The sequence below is a fragment of the Neofelis nebulosa genome, chromosome 2 (assembly GCF_028018385.1).
Source record: "Neofelis nebulosa isolate mNeoNeb1 chromosome 2, mNeoNeb1.pri, whole genome shotgun sequence".
Lineage (NCBI taxonomy): Eukaryota > Metazoa > Chordata > Mammalia > Carnivora > Felidae > Neofelis > Neofelis nebulosa.
The window spans coordinates 9696897-9713780 of record NC_080783.1 but is presented as its reverse complement, the minus strand read 5'-3'; the positions used below and the strand labels follow the sequence as shown (position 1 = coordinate 9713780).

At 43.5% G+C, this 16884-nt stretch overlaps 2 protein-coding genes across 2 annotated transcripts in view; both read right to left on the bottom strand.

Moving 5' to 3' along the window:
* The window catches only part of DNER (delta/notch like EGF repeat containing), a 319639-nt gene that overhangs the window by 219201 nt on the left and 83554 nt on the right, over positions 1-16884 (bottom strand). The window lies entirely within an intron of this gene.
* LOC131496574 (uncharacterized) lies at positions 13159-14567 on the bottom strand. The gene is made up of 2 exons (XM_058702329.1): positions 14014-14567; positions 13159-13589 (listed from the first exon to the last, which is right to left on the bottom strand). Exons 1-2 carry the CDS (start codon positions 14480-14482, stop codon positions 13441-13443), a joined length of 618 nt encoding a protein of 205 aa, XP_058558312.1. The 5' UTR covers positions 14483-14567; the 3' UTR covers positions 13159-13440.

Here is a 16884-nt window from a genome sequence, read left to right as displayed (position 1 = left end):
CCTGGCAACAGCAACCGGATTGGTTGGAGTCGCTGCTCAATCCAAGGGCTGCGGGGAATACTGAGTGGCAGACGAACTCATCGGCTACCCAAACCATTACATTTAGCTCCATGAAACTGATCAGAAGCTAATATATACTTCGAGAGCTAAGCAAAATATGCGTGGGCTGGTTTTTAAAATCACACGGGCGGGAGAGCTAGACGAAGCACAAACTTAATAGTTTTTCCTATTTGCTTGCATAGCCATTATTTAAGGCCTTTTCTTTAGACCTTTTAAAAAATTCAAATACATTACCAGAAGCAGTTACAAAGAATCAAGCAATTACAGAGAATCAATGTCACTTTTATTGTAAAAGCCTAACGACAGAGAAGGATCATGTTGAAACTACAAAAAAAAAAGGAAAAAAAGAAAAAAAAAAAGGCAAACAATACCAGCTTTCCATGTGCAAAGGGAAATCAGAAAATCCATACATTCAACAAAAAGGCATGTGTTGCTGCTAGATGTTTTAATTGCTTAATCATAACGATGTCTGAACTTGTTCCAAGTTGCCTTTTCACTTTACGTAAATATTGAGAAATTCAAGTACCGAAACTGTCTCTGAGTATCGTACATATGTTTTCTCCACATTAGGAAAGAAGAGATCATGTAGAAATGTCCATTTGAGAAGAAAGCCTGCACAGCTCAAGCCACCTTTTGAAAAGAGGAGAGCATCTCAGAGCTGATGAGAAACACAAAGATCATTGGGATGAACCCTATGACCAGTCAGGCTGGGAAATGAGGTCACAAGAGGTTGAAGACTCACCCAAAATCCCATGGCAGGCAAGGCACTGTTTCTTCTCACTCACACACACTGTCCCGCTGAATTTATCAGAATGTCTCTTTGTATGCAGAGGAACCTCAACCCAGATTTATTTTCCCCTTCAAAGTAACTACCAGAAACGAGGCTTGGTCCCAACCTCACACAGGGAACTGGCGTGTAATTACCCACATGAACCCTTCCCCTCTTTCAATTCTTTTCTGCACAAAATGTATCTAGAGAGGGCTTACTGCAAATATCTATGATTTAATAAACACACTTTACCCTGCATCTTACAAATGTGACTGACCAGTAGTGAAATTAAAAAAATAAAATAAAACATCACAACAGGCTTCCTAAAGTCGAATGGTTCCATTTATTTCACAACTTTGGACACAACAGAGTTTTTTTTCTCTCCAAAGGAGAACAGCGTACAAATTTGTCTAATAGAAGTTTTACGTGACATGGCAGGCTTCACAGGGAAACAGCTCTGCCTGAGTATTTTTATGCTTGGTTTGATGAAGAGGGAGAAGCCCTGTAGAAATACGGGTTAAGGAGGTGAGGGGAGCACAGCAAACTGAGGGGGACAGCAAGCCCTGTTTCTCAGGATTCTCCTTGACATCCCTTTGACTTTGGAGATAAGGATGCTCCTTTCCTCTGGGTGCAGGAAGGAAACCCCTCACATGAGCGTTTTATAGTCTGTTTTGCCACTTTCTCAAAACTCCTCCAGCTAAAAATACACCATATGCCAAAGTGCCATATTTAAGGGCAGTGTGTCCCAGACCCCATCAGAGGGACATCCTTCATCCTGCACCTACTATATGAAAAATAGTTCAGGGTCAACAATAGCTTTAGTGAACAAGGGAAAGTTCCTTTTTTTTTTTAAGTTTATTCATTTTGAGAGAGAGAATCCCAAGCAGACTTCACGCTGACACCAAAGAACCCGACATGGGGCTCGAACCCATGAACCACGAGATCACGACCTGAGCCGAAACCAAGAGTTGGACACTTAACTGACCGAACCACCCAGGCACCCCATGGGGCAGAGTTCTATACAGATAAATCCCTGCTAATAATAATAGGACCAATGATAGGATGAGAGAAATCACCAGTCTGTGATCTGAATGAAATAACCCAATCAATGCAGTCATGATTTGATAGGAAAGAAACCTGGTGAGAATTGATGAGAACTTTTCAAATTGAGAGCTGTGATACCACTCGCCAGTATGCATTTTCCTCACCAAATCCCCAACGTGCTTTTCTTAGAAAGGGGTTTTGAGGGGCACCTGGGTGGCTCAGTCGGTTAAGCGTCTGACTTTGGCTCAGGTCATGATCTCACCGTCCGTGAGTTCGAGCCCTGCGTCAGGCTCTGTGCTGACAGCTCAGAGCCTGGAGCCTGCTTCGGATTCTGTGTCTTCCTCTCTGTCTCTTGTCCCTCCCCCGCTTGTGCTCTGTCTCAGTCTCTCTCTCTCAAAAATAAATAAACATTTAAAAAAAATGTTTTTTTTTTTAAAGAGAGGGGTTTTGAGAAGCCTCAGACTTTCTTTAATGTGTTCCCATCTCTACTGTATCTTGCAGGATGTGATCAAAGTTTCTCCCTGGTTCCCTGAGACTATTAAGGGTTTCCTATTTTCATATTCTTTTCATCATTTTGGTTCGTAGGAACAGGGATGAAAATCGAAGATTGATATATATATAGAAGTAAATCTAAATTTAACTTAAATTTAAAATACTATGTGTAAATTAATTTAATCTTTTAAAGATTTTTTTTCACTTTTTAAAAACTGTTAGCAATGCTAATCTATAAGCTAGAAGTAATCTTTTTTCTAAAGGTTATTTATTTCTTTTGAAGAGACAGAGACAGCAAGCGGGAGAGGCGCAGAAAGAGAGGCAGAGAAAGAGAATCCCAAGCAGGCTCCTCACTGTCGGCCTAGAGCTGGACATGGGGTTCTAACTCACTAAACTCTGGGATCATGACCTGAGCTGAAATCAAAAGTTGGATCACTCAACCGACTGAGCCACCGAGGCACCCCTAGAAGTAATCTTAAATATACTCTTTTCTTAATTTTTTAAACTGAGGTATAATTAACATGTAACATATTAGTCTCGACATTTCGATATATTAGTTTTGACATCATCATTCGATATTTGCACATATTGTCAAATGGTCACCACAGTAAGTCTAGTTAATATCTATCACCGTACGTTAACAGGTTTTAGTTAATAAAACCTTACCCAATTTTAATGAAAGCTGGACCACTTGGTACCCAACCTTCTAGACTTCTGTTATAATACCAGCTCTGGAGGAAATCAATTGTTAAATATTTGAAGCAAATAAACAGTACTTACCACCCGTTAACAATGAACCACATGAAAGGAGGAAATGAAGACACAAGGATTGCAGGAATAAAACCGGGATCGATTAGAATGCCATGTGGAAGAGAGAGAGGTCTGATTAACAGCTGATGCTTCACTGAAAAGTGAAAACAAGATGCAACCAGACAGAAGACAGAGATGTAAAGGAGGCGAGAAGGAGGACCATTCTGGAAGTCATTAATGTGCTCAGGCCAGCAGCAAGTTGGAAGCAGCGTGACTAGGGAAGGAGAAGGAGACTCTCACCAGCAGGGACAGGAGAGGAATCGACAAATGGAGAGAGGCGGGTGGAAGGGAGTAACCACCAGCGTGAGGGAGGGGTAAGGTTGAAACTGAAATCGCACCTCAGTAGCGGTGAAATGAGGCAGAGGATATTTTCCAAGATCCAAGGTTTTCCAACAGCTCCCATCCCGCAACCCCTTCTGCCACGTGACCTCGCCTCTCTCCCGTCAGGAGGTGGACACTTTTCTCCATGCCTGTGAACTGGTGGCTGCTTCAACCAACGGCACCAAGACGCCTTCCTGCATCTTGGAAGGCAACCACCGCGTTGGGAAGGGGACGATCCAGAAACCACCATACTGTGAGGAACCACACAGAGAGGCCGAGGAACACGGGGGCACCAGACTCCTTCGGGGAAAAACTGTCTTAACTGGGGATGCTCAGCCCCAGACACTGCAGCTGATACCTCAGCGGAGCCTTTCCCGAATTCCCGACCCATGAAATCCTGAGCAAAATAAAACGGCACTTTCAAGCAACTAAATGTTGGAGTAATTCGCTACACAGAAATTGATACCCAAGACCCACAGAGCACCATAGCAATAAGTTAAGTCAGATACATAAGCAATTTTCAACGGACCTTGAACTGCTGGATCTTTTGCCCAAAAGATATCTCATTCAGAACCGAAAACTAAGAAACAGAAAGAAACCAGAACGGCTCTGACTTAGCGGCACAGGGTGGCAGGAGCCCCCAGGAGCGCTGTACTGTAATGCGGCGTGATGCCAGAGCTAATGAGTTCTGAACACGTTAACCCCGCAGAGAGGACACACCCAGGCTGTCCCGACTGGGACCCAACTTGTGAAGGCAGCATCTGGGTGCAGGTGGGAAGCTCCTGATCCTAGCCTCTACAGCTACAGGTAACCTGCTTCTAACATTAGGGAGAAGTTGGAACTCTGGCCATAAAAAACGTACTGCCTTTAATCAAAGAGAATGAAATCTTGCCATTTGCAACTACGTGGATGGAACGAGAGGGTATTATGCTGAGCGAAATTAGCCAGTAGAGAAAGACGAATATCACATGACTTCACTCATACGAGAGACTTAAGAGACAAAACAGATGAACATAAGGGAAGGGAAGCAAAAATAGTATAAAAACAGGGAGGGGGACAAAGGGACAAAACAGAAGAGACTCTTAAATGTAGAGAACAAACCGAGGTTGCTGGAAGGGTCACGGGGGGGGGGGGGGGGATGGGCTAAATGGGTCAGGGGCATTAGGGAGGACACTTGTTGGGATGAGCACTGGATGTTATACACAGGGGATGAATCACCGAAATCTATTCCTGAAATCATTTTGGCACTATATGCTAAGTTGGATGTAAATTTAAAAAAATAAATAAGTAAATGAAAATCAATACATACAAATTTTTTAAAAAGGCATTGCCTTTAGACCGGCTTCTTCCCCTGTCACAGCGTCTGACCACTGACACTTTCACCTCTCGTTTTACATCCCTCCCCCAACATATTTTCAAACAATCTTAACAGGTGTCTAAAAGAACCCAGCAATCCCAAACCCTGCTCCTTCCCCCTTCCCCTTCCTTCCCCTTCTTCTTTCATTTTTTTTGGGGGGAGTGGGGTGGGGGTTAGCTACCAGTGAAAGAAGGAAAGAGAAGAAACAGGAAATTGTTTTGCATGGTTTTGCACAGTGGTCGGATAGACTCTGAATCCAAACTCTCTAGATTTCTACCCTAATTTTCTCAATCACTAGCTGGGCAACTGTGCCTCTCTTTTCTAAGCTATGAAATGAGTATAATAATAATAGAACCCTGTTCATACAGCTGATGTAATACTTACCTGATTCACATGTGATAGTCAGGGCTCAAAAAATGTTAGGTCATGATCAGTGCCCGAACTAAAACTTACAGCTTTCCCATATTCTAGAAAGGAGGAATTTAGAGGCAGTACCTAAGATGTACCATAGATAATTACACTTAAGCTCATTTCAAGTACAGCCCTCTTTACATATTATTAGCCTTCTAAAGGCTCTCTTTATATTTTACCAAGGAGGACTTCATAGAGTGGTTCCATAGCACTGTGGTCACTATTCTGAGGCCTCACTGGGCAGAAATGCTAAGGAGAGCTTTGTGAACTGTGACCCCCATTGGGGTCAGCCAAGTTAGCAACTCCAGGGCACCTACCTGAATGAGTCAACCCTTAAAGGGCCTTCAAGCAATACATGGAGTTCATTGTGTCAGAAAGACGGAGAGCCATGGGGCTCCCAGTCCTCCCAAGGTGCAACTTTTCTTTTTTTAGATAAGAAGACTTGGAAGATGACAAAGAAAAATGCCCGCAGAATGACACGGTGTTGATTCATTTGTGCGGTTTCATAGCAAAGCTGAGAAGTTCATAGTTGACAAGTCTGAGCGGGTCTCTCCAGCACAGCACCCAGCAGCACAGCAAGTGGCAATCGAGTGCCTACCTCTCTGTGACCACACCTATAGGTGCCCTTATCTCTGATAGGCCAATCTGTAAAGCAACACTTATTGTTGTTGTTTCTGGGTCATGTGTACTAGCCTTGGGGGTTTTTAGAAATGGTGACCAAAAAGTATAAAACATGACATCACAAGGTTATTACAGTCGGAGAAAACAGGTCTCAAGAGAGTACAGAGTTGGTGCCTCTTTTAGCCCTCCTATGTATGAGCACAATCCATTACCCCTCTTCACTTCCCAATGTCTATTTGGGCAAGGTTTATCCATCTTCTATCTTAACAGATGACCACATAAAAACCCCATGGGACTTAAACAGGACTTAGTCATTCATTAAACGCCAACTAGACCGGGGATCCTGGAAGTCTTAGAGACTCACAGAAAATAAAATCTTCTGACCAGATGTTTAAAATAGTCTCATGTACATGTTGCACACAGATCGCAAGCTAATATATAACTGGACAAAGACTTTTCCTTGATAGCACCTTATTTCTTATTTTCATATCTGCAGGGAAAAATCATTTAAAGTCACTGGCTTGCCTAGAAAAGACCAGGTAATTTATGACCAAGGCTCCCCCCAATGCCAGTAGTGGTGGCCGCAGGAGCGTCCCAACCACCTCCTTGTGCCTTCCCCCTGCCCCCCCCCCCCCCCGCCCCGTGCTTCCTTGGAGCAGGAGCATCTTTGGGAGCCAAGGTGGGAACCTAGAAGAATACTGACCTCGAGTCATAAGCTTCGCCTTCTACTCTTGTGTTCTGCCTCCAACTCCCTCTGAAATCTAGAAATGCTACTTAAACGTGCAAACGAATGCCTGGAGCGAGCAAGCCTCTGCAAAACGCTAATGGGTGTTTCCTGGCGAGTAAAATAGAAGAAAGGAAAATGGAATTCTTCTTTTATGCACCTTCTGCATATGAACATTCTTGTTTTCATAACTAAAAATAAATTCAAGGGATTACTGAAACTCGTACCATTTTCTCACGCGAAAAAATGACAAGACCAGGCTGTAAACGAAAGGATACAAAGACACCACTTCCAGCTTTTAAACTCTGGGACACCAGGAATGCTGCCTGCACAGCTACTCCCAGGCACTTCCATTTCTACGTCTCAGTGAAAGGGCAAAGGAGAAGAAACAGAAGTAAATCGCTTTATCTCTCACCGACTCAGCTTCCTCGTCTGCAAAATGGGAATACTGACAGCATTTACCTCATAGGGTTGTTTTAAGATTCGAATCAGCCAGCACAAATAACTGGCACCTGTAAGACATCAGAAGTTATCTAGGGTTATTTTTACTATTGTCATTATTACTGATTCTGTATCAACCAATAAAATACTTCTGCCAGGATTTTCCCAAACCTTATGAAAATAAGCACTGTAGAACATTCTGAGCTACTATAAGTTATTCTCAAATACATAGCTATGATTAAGCGTGCCTCTTTGATTAAAATGTTAGCACTGAAGGCAATGTCATTGAACACAAGACAGTATTTTCAGTTGATAAGGACGAAAAGCTAAACACTGTATCATTCTGATACCGATGTAATATGAAAGAAAGCTTCCCAACGTTCTAGACAGAGCTCTCCTGAAGAAGACTGTGCAATTCAAAGGTACTCATGTGTTTTTTTTTAATGTTTATTTGTTTTTGAGGGAGAGAGAGCATGAGCTCAAGTGAGGGAGGTGCAGAGAGAGGGGCACAGAGGATCCAAAGCAGGCTCCGTACTGAAAGCGGAGAGCCCAATGCAGGGCTGAAACTCACAAACCATGAGATCATGACCTGAGCTGGAGTCGGATGCTCAGCCGACTGAGCCACCCAGATGCCACTCTACTCCTGTTTTCTATTAATATATTGCGAAACATTGAATAGGAGACTCTGACAGACACCATCTAAAGCTAAATAAACACGGACTGTAAGATAGCACTTATAAAGTGAAATGAGCCATACAGAGAAAGACAGACACCATACGTTTTCACTCTTATGTGGATCCTGAGAAACTTAACAGAAACCCGTGGGGGAGGGGAAGGAAAGAAAGAAAAAAAAAAGAGGTTCGAGTGGGAGAGAGCCAAAGCATAAGAGACTGTTAAAAACTGAGGACAAACTGAGGGTTGATGGGGGGTGGGAGGGAGGGGAGGGTGGGTGATGGGTAGTGAGGAGGGCACCTGTTGGGATGAGCACTGGGTGTTGTATGGAAACCAATTTGACAATAAATTGCATATATTGAAAAAAATAAATAAAGAACTTTTTGAACGATAAAAAAAAATAAATAAGATAGCACTTATATACTAAGAACTCCAGCAGCTCACAAAACAAATCTGGAACGGAGACTGAATGAGTGAAGCATCTGAAGAACTCATTTCCACAAAGCCTCGTTAATAAAGGACTAACCCATGTCTTTAGTTCCAAAATAATGTGCATATTTCACTCATATACAAATCAAGACTCAAGCAGGACTTTTTTGGGTGTGGGGGTAGGGGCAACTCACCGAACAATTACAGTCTTTGTAGGAGAAGTGGGGAGGACAAGGACATAAAGAAAGTTCTGGGAGAATTACAAAGCCACACCATTGACATTATGGTACCAATAGAGGAAGGTCAGATCACTGAAACAGAAATATCAGTCCAAAAAGGATGTTAAATAGGAAACAAACCAGCATTTGCAGCAAATGTGTTACATTTTTCTTCTCAAAAACAACAACAACAAAAAAAATTAGGCCCAGTTATACAAGGGATCTAAAAAGATCATAGACAAAATAAAAAGTTCTAGAATGGGCAAAAGTACAAGCCTACCAGTAATTAGAAATGCAAATTGAGGGACCCCTGGGTGGCTCAGTTGGTTAAGCATCTGACTCTTGACTTCAGCTCAGGTCATGATCTCATGGTTCATGGGTTCAAACCCCACACTGAGCTCTGTGCTGCCGTGTAGGCCTGCTTGGGATTCTCTGTCTCCCTTTCTCTCTGCCCTCCCCTGCTTGTGTGCTATCTCTTACTCTCAAAATAAACAAATAAACTCCAAAAAAAAAAAAAATGCAAAATGAAACAAGGTATTCTCTTTTCCTACTTAATTAGCAAAAATAAATAAATTGATAGCTATTATTATATCAAATGTCAGCAAGAGTTCAATGAAACAGCTGTTTTCAGTACTGCCTATCTATGACGTTGTGAATTGGTGAAATCTTTCGGGAAACCTATCAGGCAATAAGTAAACAAGCGGTTTAAAACAGGAAAAGCTAGAAATTCAACACTGAACATCAAAAATACATATATTTTCATAGTAAATTTGGGGAAAACTAAAAGTGTGACATAGGAGAAATGGTTAGGCCAATTATGGTACAATCACTACATAGAACACTGCAACTATTAAAAGTCAAATTCTCTAAAATAACATGGAAAAATGTGAATAATGACAGGTTAAGTGGAGAAGCAGGACATAAAATTCTTCACGCACCATGTTTATGACTTTGTTAAATACAATGAATATCAACAGAGAACAAACAAAAACTGTAAGAGTTGCATTTGGGTTATAGATAATTTTCTTTTTCTTGCAATGGCGTTATCCCCCATTTGTAATGCAAAACTGAGTAAATGAAAGAGTTTTTAAGGACTGAACAACTGAAGGAATAAAATTTCTTTAGAAAAGCTAATATGAAGCTAAAGCAATATAAACGATAATTTAAGACTTCAGAATTTAAACATAAGTCCCAAATACCAAAGTTGAAACAAAGGCATAGTGTAAAGTCTAAAGTTGTGCACACTGGTCCCAAAACCAGCAGGGCTGCTTCCGAGCCTGGGTAAGCGCACTTTCTCAGCAGCCTGCCATCTGACGCTTCCTCCCCTGCTAGGGGCAGAGCAGAGGAGGGGCACCCGAGCCACCCAACTTTCTGGCCCTACTGGGCAAAAGCCTCCACATCCAACAGAGTGTGCTCTATCCAAGGGTACATGGCCCGCTCTGGGCAAGGCTGGTCCTCCCCTAGACCCTTCCTCTCAGGGAACTAAACTCAGGTCACAGGAGGCCCAAGACAGTATCTTACTCATACCTAACAGAGTGCCTGAAGCAAAAAGGCCTGACACCAAGCGCATCAGCAACTGCCTTTAAAAATGAGACATTAGGCTGGGGGCTCTAGGGTGGCTCAGTTGGTTAAGTGTCTGACTTCAGCTCAGGTCACGATCTTGAGGTTCATGGGTTCGAGCCCCACTTTGGGCTCTGTGCTGACAGCTCGGAGCCTGGAGCCTGCTTCGCATTCTGTGTCTCCCTCTCTCTCTGCCCCTCCCCCGCTCACACTCTGTGTGTGTGTCTCTCTCAAAAATAAATAAACATTAAAAAAATTTTACTGGGACGTTAGACTATCTGTCCAAGTAAAAATGCCATGAACACTCTGAGTTTAAGGAGTAAATTATAAATGCCAACACTCAGCAGGCTGTGACCTTGCCTGCTCTCTCACAAGGGACAATGACACACACACATATAGCCTGTGGAAAATGTAAACGATGGTAGGCTAAGTGTGGAAGCAAGATGGAAAAAATTAAATGTAGACCGTGATTACAACTTTGTTTTCTAAAAATTGAACAAATATGGATAGAGAATAAGCCAAAAAATTATGATAGCTGTGTTTCGGTTACGGGTTTTTTTTTTTCCTTCTCCTTTTCTTTCGCGCCAAGCTTTCACTGAAATGGTGCTGTTATCTCACTTTGCAAGGAGGAAACTGAGAGACAGGAGGTAAAATGTCCCTGGTTACGCACTAGAAAAGAGGTGGAACCAAGAACGGAAATCAAGTCTGCTCACTCTCGGTCTAAAAGCTCCATGCGCCTCTCACCACACGGCCCCAGGATTTCCTCCCCGATCAATTTGGAGAAACTATTTTTCTCAAGCAGGTTAGGTGGTATTCAGGGTAATTTTGGAAGTAGAACGATTTTACTTTTGAATACCAGAACGTGTACCCAGGAACGCAACACGTTTTATAATGACATAGTACATTTGTTTGGGGGAAATTATTTTCTTTTTAGGAGTTATGATGTAAAGCTCAAAGAGAAACCACTCTTTCTAGAAGAAAACAGACTGGCATCTACTGCCATTTCACAGTCTGGGCAGAAAAGGGAACCGGGGAATTGCCCGTCTTTTCTGCTCTGATGGCTTCACAACACTGCTTGCCCAAAGGAGTCTGTCATCACCATGGCAACCTGGCACTGCATCCTCCAGGAGGCAGGGAGGAGGGGCCTGCCTCTCATTGTCAGGCTCACACTGGCCCATCTGTTCCCCCTGTTCCCTCGCCTGAAATGCCCTTTCCCTTCTGCCAATGAAAACCCTTCAGGGCCCACCTCAAATCCTTCTTCTTCCGCAAGGTCTTCTCCATAACTTTCGAGAACAGTAGTATCTTTCAACCACATCTTATAACACTTGATTGTCAGCTGAGTTTCATCTCAAGCTCCAATGTGGCCGTGCAGCGGTGAGGTTGAAAACAATTATGTGCAAGGTCAATACTTGGTCCAATTATACAAGGCCGGCTACACCAATTATTAACACAGTGACATACTTCCTTTCTCCCATACTTCTCCGAACACTCTCCCACCCTTCACCCCCAGTACCCCTTCCCCTCACCCTACCTCCCCACTGCCCTACAAGTACTGGCTGTTCCCCTGTGAGCCCCTTGATCTCCCCACAAACCTAGCAACTAGGGGGTTAATGTTGGGAGCAGCAGGGGACCTCCAGCCCCACTTCCCCCCTCCCTGCCTGGGTCGGCTCTGATTGGTCAAACAAGATGTTAAGTGTTAAGTGTTTTGACTATCTTCCCTTTCTTGGAGGCACTGAGGTTCAGCAGGAAAATACTCCCATATTGATTAGCAATGGCTGCCAGGACAATCGAAGAAGACAAGCTGAAAGATGCTAATTTTTTTTTAATTTAAATCCAAATTAATTAACATATAGTGTTAACACACAGTGTCAGGAACAGAATTTAGTGATTCATCACTTACACATAACACCCAGGGCTCATCCCAACAAGTGTCCCCCTTAATACCCCTCACCCATCTAGCCCTTCGCCCCACCAGCAACCCTGGGTTTGTTCTCTGTATTTCAGAGTCTCTTCTGGTTTGCCTCCTCTCTGTTTTTGTATTATTTTTGCTTCCCTTCCTTTATGTTCATCTGTTTTGTATCTTAAATTCCATATATGAGTGAAATCATATATTTGTCTTTCTCTGAATGACTAATTTCGCTTAGCATAATACCCTCCGGTTCCATCCATGTTGTTGCGAGTGGCAAGATTTCATTCTTTTCGATCGCTGAGTGATATCCACTGTATCTATATACACCACATCTTCTTTATCCATCCATCAGTCAATGGACATGCGGGCTCTTTCCGTACTTTGGCTATTGTTGATAGCACGGCTATAAACACTGGGGTGCATGTGCCCCTTCGAATCAGCACGCCTGTATCCTTTGGATAAATACCTTGTAGTGCAATTGATGGGTCGCAGGGTAGTTCTATTTTTAATTTTTTGAGGAACCTCTGTACTGTTTTCCAGAGTGGCTGCACCAGTTTGCATTCCCACCAGCAATGTAAAAGGGTTCCTCTGAAAGATGCCAATATGTTTAAGGCCTCTGCACATTAAAGTCTGCACATGAGCACCACCATAAGTATCACCATCTATTTCTCACAGAGGAAAAGGGGTTGGAAGAAGGAGGGTGGAAAAGAGTCAAAGCAGTAAGGAAAAGAAGAGGAAGGAAGCCCACTGCACAGTGGGACAGTTCTGTAGTTTTGGTGAACAGGCTGGACTGCACAATCAATTTTACCCACTGCCAATTTTAAAACAACCAGATCTTGGGGCACCGGGGTGGCTCAGTCAGTTGAGCAACAGACTTTGGCTCAGGTCATAATCTCACAGTTCATGCGTTCGAGCCCTACATCGAGCTCTGTACTGATGGCTCAGGCAGGGAGCCTGTTTCAGATCCTGTATCTCCCTCTCTCTGCCCCTCCCCTGCTCACGCTCTGTCTCTCTCTCTCTCTCTCTCTCTCTCTCAAATTAATAAACATTAAAAAAAAAAACCTTTAAAACAACCAGATATAGGCCCTTTTATTTCCTATTCACAATGCCCATAAAAGCATCACTTCCTTAAATACTCTGTGTAATCAGAATTCTATTAATTAGAGGTGCCTGGGTAGCTCAGTCAGTTAAGCGGCCACCTCTTAATTCAGCTCAGGTCATAATCTCACAGTTGTGAGCTCAAACCCCGTGTCAGGCTCCACACTGACAATGCAGAGTCTGCTTGGGATTCTCTCTCCCCAACCCCTCTGCTCCTCCTGCATGCGGGTGTGCAAGTGCTCTCTCTCTCTCTCTCTCTCTCTAAACAAATAAAGTTTGAAAAAAAGGATTAACTATAACAACACAAAAAGCCATCCTTTTTATAGCATTTGCTACACAGTGGGCATTGTTCTGTGCCCTTTACATGTATTAGCTTACTTAATCCTCCAAAAAAACACTCTGAAGTTTATTTTATATAAAAATATCCTTAAATTCCACGTTTATTTAATGTTAAACAACACTTTGCAAAGCAGGAAACTGAGGCCCGGCGTAATTTGGTCTCAGTTACACAACTCCGAAAGGCAGAGCCGGGGTCTGCACCCCGGGCTGGCTGATTGCAGAGGTTACGTTCCTCTGTGGCGCGCTGTAATTCTTCAGAGATGTAGTTTGCTGGAGCAAAATGCTGGCAGCTGCATATTGAACTTGGCCTTTTCCTGAGTGGAGCGAAATGAGAAGAGCTTCCTGACAAAGCCCTGCGCTGCACGACGCACAGTTCTCCCAAGACAGAACAGCTGCGCTCGGTCCCTCAGAACCCGAGTCAGAAGGGCCCTGTGCTCCTCGGCACTGGCCCCAAGCCAGGCAGGTGGACAGAGCTGACAAGTCATAGGAGAGACCAGTCTCCACTGGGGTTCCTATCACGACCAAGGATGAACAAAAGCCTCCTCCCCACCAAGGAGGGCGGAAAGGAAAGAAGCAAGAGCAGCGACAGCTGGGTCGAGGAGATGGGAGTGAATGAGCAGAGGGACTCTCAGAACTAGCAAGGACCTGGCTCAAGCCCTGAATCTTACAGCCGAGGAAACGGGAGACCCAGAGCGGGCCCTGGGCCTGTCCAAGAGCACAGTTAATGATAAAACTTACCTACAGTCAAGCCTCCGGATCTCTGGGTCAACACTCCCCCAAACGATGCTGCATCAGGACGGCTAAAAATAAAAGTATGAAGGAGAGGGTGCCAGGAACTACTCCCGTTCCCCCGAATCTGTTTTGTTCCTCTGCCCCCATCCCCAACCCCCACGCATGGGCAGACTGTTTCCCAGCCTCCCTTGCAGCTGGGTGTGGTCATGTGACGGGGTGCAGCCAATGGGACGGAAGAGGAAGGCACTGGCGCCATTTTCCAGGCGGACCCTACAAATCTCGGCTCTTCCTCCCCGCTGACTAGAGCGTGAGTCCTGTGCCGTCGTGGGTGAAGCGTAGAGCTGTCTTTAACCTGCTCCCTGCATGACTGAGTCGAGCTGACACCTCCCCCGTCCCCTAAAAGAAAACACCGTTTACCATCATCACCTGGAACCCGCCTGGTTCCACTGCTGTGTAATGAGAAATAAACGTGCATGAGGAGCCACTACACATGTGGGCCAGGGTGTTACCTCACTCGTCCCGCCGTAATTAAGGAAAAGTTCCAGCTGATCCTCCCTGACCCATCCCTCTCTCTCTTCTCTCTTCTCTCTGCTCTTCTCTCTCTCTCTCTCTCTCTCACACGTGCACAGTTGCACCATTTAATTCACAAAATGGTAATATAATGTCCACCCGACCCAACTCCCATCAGTTTGGAATTGTTGAATCAAGGATTTAAAGTTACAAAACATAACTACTTTTGTTTTATTTGACACTTAACTCCTTAACCACTAGTTCAGTTTGATATTAAAAACACATTACTCCTCTGGGGCACCCGGGTGGCTCAGTCGGTTAAGCGGCCAACTTCGGCTCAGGTCACGATCTGGCGGTCTGTGAGTTCCAGCCCCCGCATCGGGCTCTGTGCTGATGGCTCAGAGCCTGGAGCCTGTTTCGGATTCTGTGTCTCCCTCTCTCTCTGCCCCTCCCCTGTTCATGCTCTGTCTCTCTCTGTCTCAAAAATAAATAAATGTTAAAAAAAAAAAACAAAAACGCATTACTCCTCAAAAATTCTTTTCAATAAGAAAATAAGCTTAAAAAATTTTGTGAGCCAATTGTTAAACACTGCGATCACTAAAAACTAAATTAGACAGACTTACTATTGAGTAAATTATATTAAAAGCAAAGTTGATGAGTGCTCAAGCCCCATCTCTTCCTGATTATTTTACTACATCTTATTATCATTTATGCCCCTGGAGCTACTCACATCTGTTGTGTCTTGTATGATGGAAATTCTGTAGAATGGGACTCGATTACAATCGCTCCCCAACTTTGCATCAAGTTGGTAGCCCAAAAGTAGATGTAGTGGGAGTATTTACACCACAGAAACTGGCACGTTCGACAAATCAGGGCCTTTTTTTTTCCTGGGGAGTCAGTTGTCAACTTGTGGCAGGGTCCCCTCCCTGAGGAATGGGGGGAAAAAAACCCCTCAAGTCAACCTGGCTATCTGCCATCCCTCAGGACCTTGTAACATGAGACCACTTAATCAGACTGCATATTTGTGTGTTACCATATATGGGAGACAAAGAAATAGAAAACATAAAAAAACAAAACAAAAACAAAAACTACCCTGCATGGCCTTTGGGGCTCAGTTCTTCAGGTACGAACCCAACTGAGCTGTGCCGGCACAAATAAAGTTGCTTCCTGGAAAGAAAAGCCTTGGTGTCTTTAAGACACACCATCTTAAATGGACATACCATCATTTTTAATTTGTACATTTTACTTAATTTAGTTTCTTTCAAAAATTACTAACATGCTGTAAGAAAATTATCTAACATTCTCATCACCAAGGCAATAACTAGGATAGATGCCACATAGAGAATATTACCTGAAATTTAAGTTCATTATCCATTTTCTATTCAGAACATAATTTGCTAAGGAGGATTCCTCTTCCTTAAATTAAGAGCAATGTTTTAAAACCAGAAGTTAACACGAAAAGGCGGAAAATGTGCAGAGGTTTATATGTCAATTCTTTCCCAATTGATCTATAGATTCTAAGCAATCCTAGTTACAATCCTAGCAGGCTTTTTTTATAGCTAAAAAAAAAAAAAAAAAACTGATTCTAAAACTTACATGGACATATATAAAGGGCTACAAGAAGTAATTGATTTCAAAAAAGAATGAACAGGATTTATACTACCTGATTTCAAAACTATAGGATCGTACAAATCACCTAGAGTAATCAAGGCAATATAGTATTGGCCTAAAGACAGGCAAGTAGACCAACAGGACAGAGTCCAGAAATATACACATACATATGGTCAACTGATTTTTGGCAAAGGAATTTAATGGAGAAAAAAATACTCTTTTCAGAAATGGTGCAGGACAACTGGATATCCATATGGAAAACATTTCCTGGATGTCCAACTCTTCAAACTATACCTGCATGAGTGGAAGGGCACAAAGAGAGGCTTAAAAATGTGTATCTTCCAGAGCATCTGGGTGGGTCAGTCAGTTGAGCATCTGGCTGTTGATCTCGGCTCAGGTCACGATCCCAGAGTCATGGGATGGAGCCCCGCATCAGTCTCCGCGCTGAGCGTGGAGCCTGGTTAGGATTCTCTCTCTCTCTTCCTCTGCCCCTCTCCCCTAATCACTCTATCTCTCTAAAAGAATAAAAAAAGTTTTGTTTTTTTTTTTAAATTTTTTTTTTCAACATTTTTTATTTATTTTTGGGACAGAGAGAGACAGAGCATGAACGGGGGAGGGGCAGAGAGAGAGGGAGACACAGAATCGGAAACAGGCTCCAGGCTCCGAGCCATCAGCCCAGAGCCTGACGCGGGGCTCGAACTCACGGACCGCGAGATCGTGACCTGGCTGAAGTCGGACGCTTAACCGACTGCGCCA

Coding starts and splice junctions, on each gene's coding strand:
- LOC131496574 (XM_058702329.1), bottom strand. CDS start 14,482: ATGCACGTTTATTTCTCATTACACAGCAGTGGAACCAGGCGGGTTCCA. Junction 13,590..14,013: donor ATCCGGAGGCTTGACTGTAG/GTAAGTTTTATC, acceptor CGCTCCACTCAG/GAAAAGGCCAAGTTCAATAT.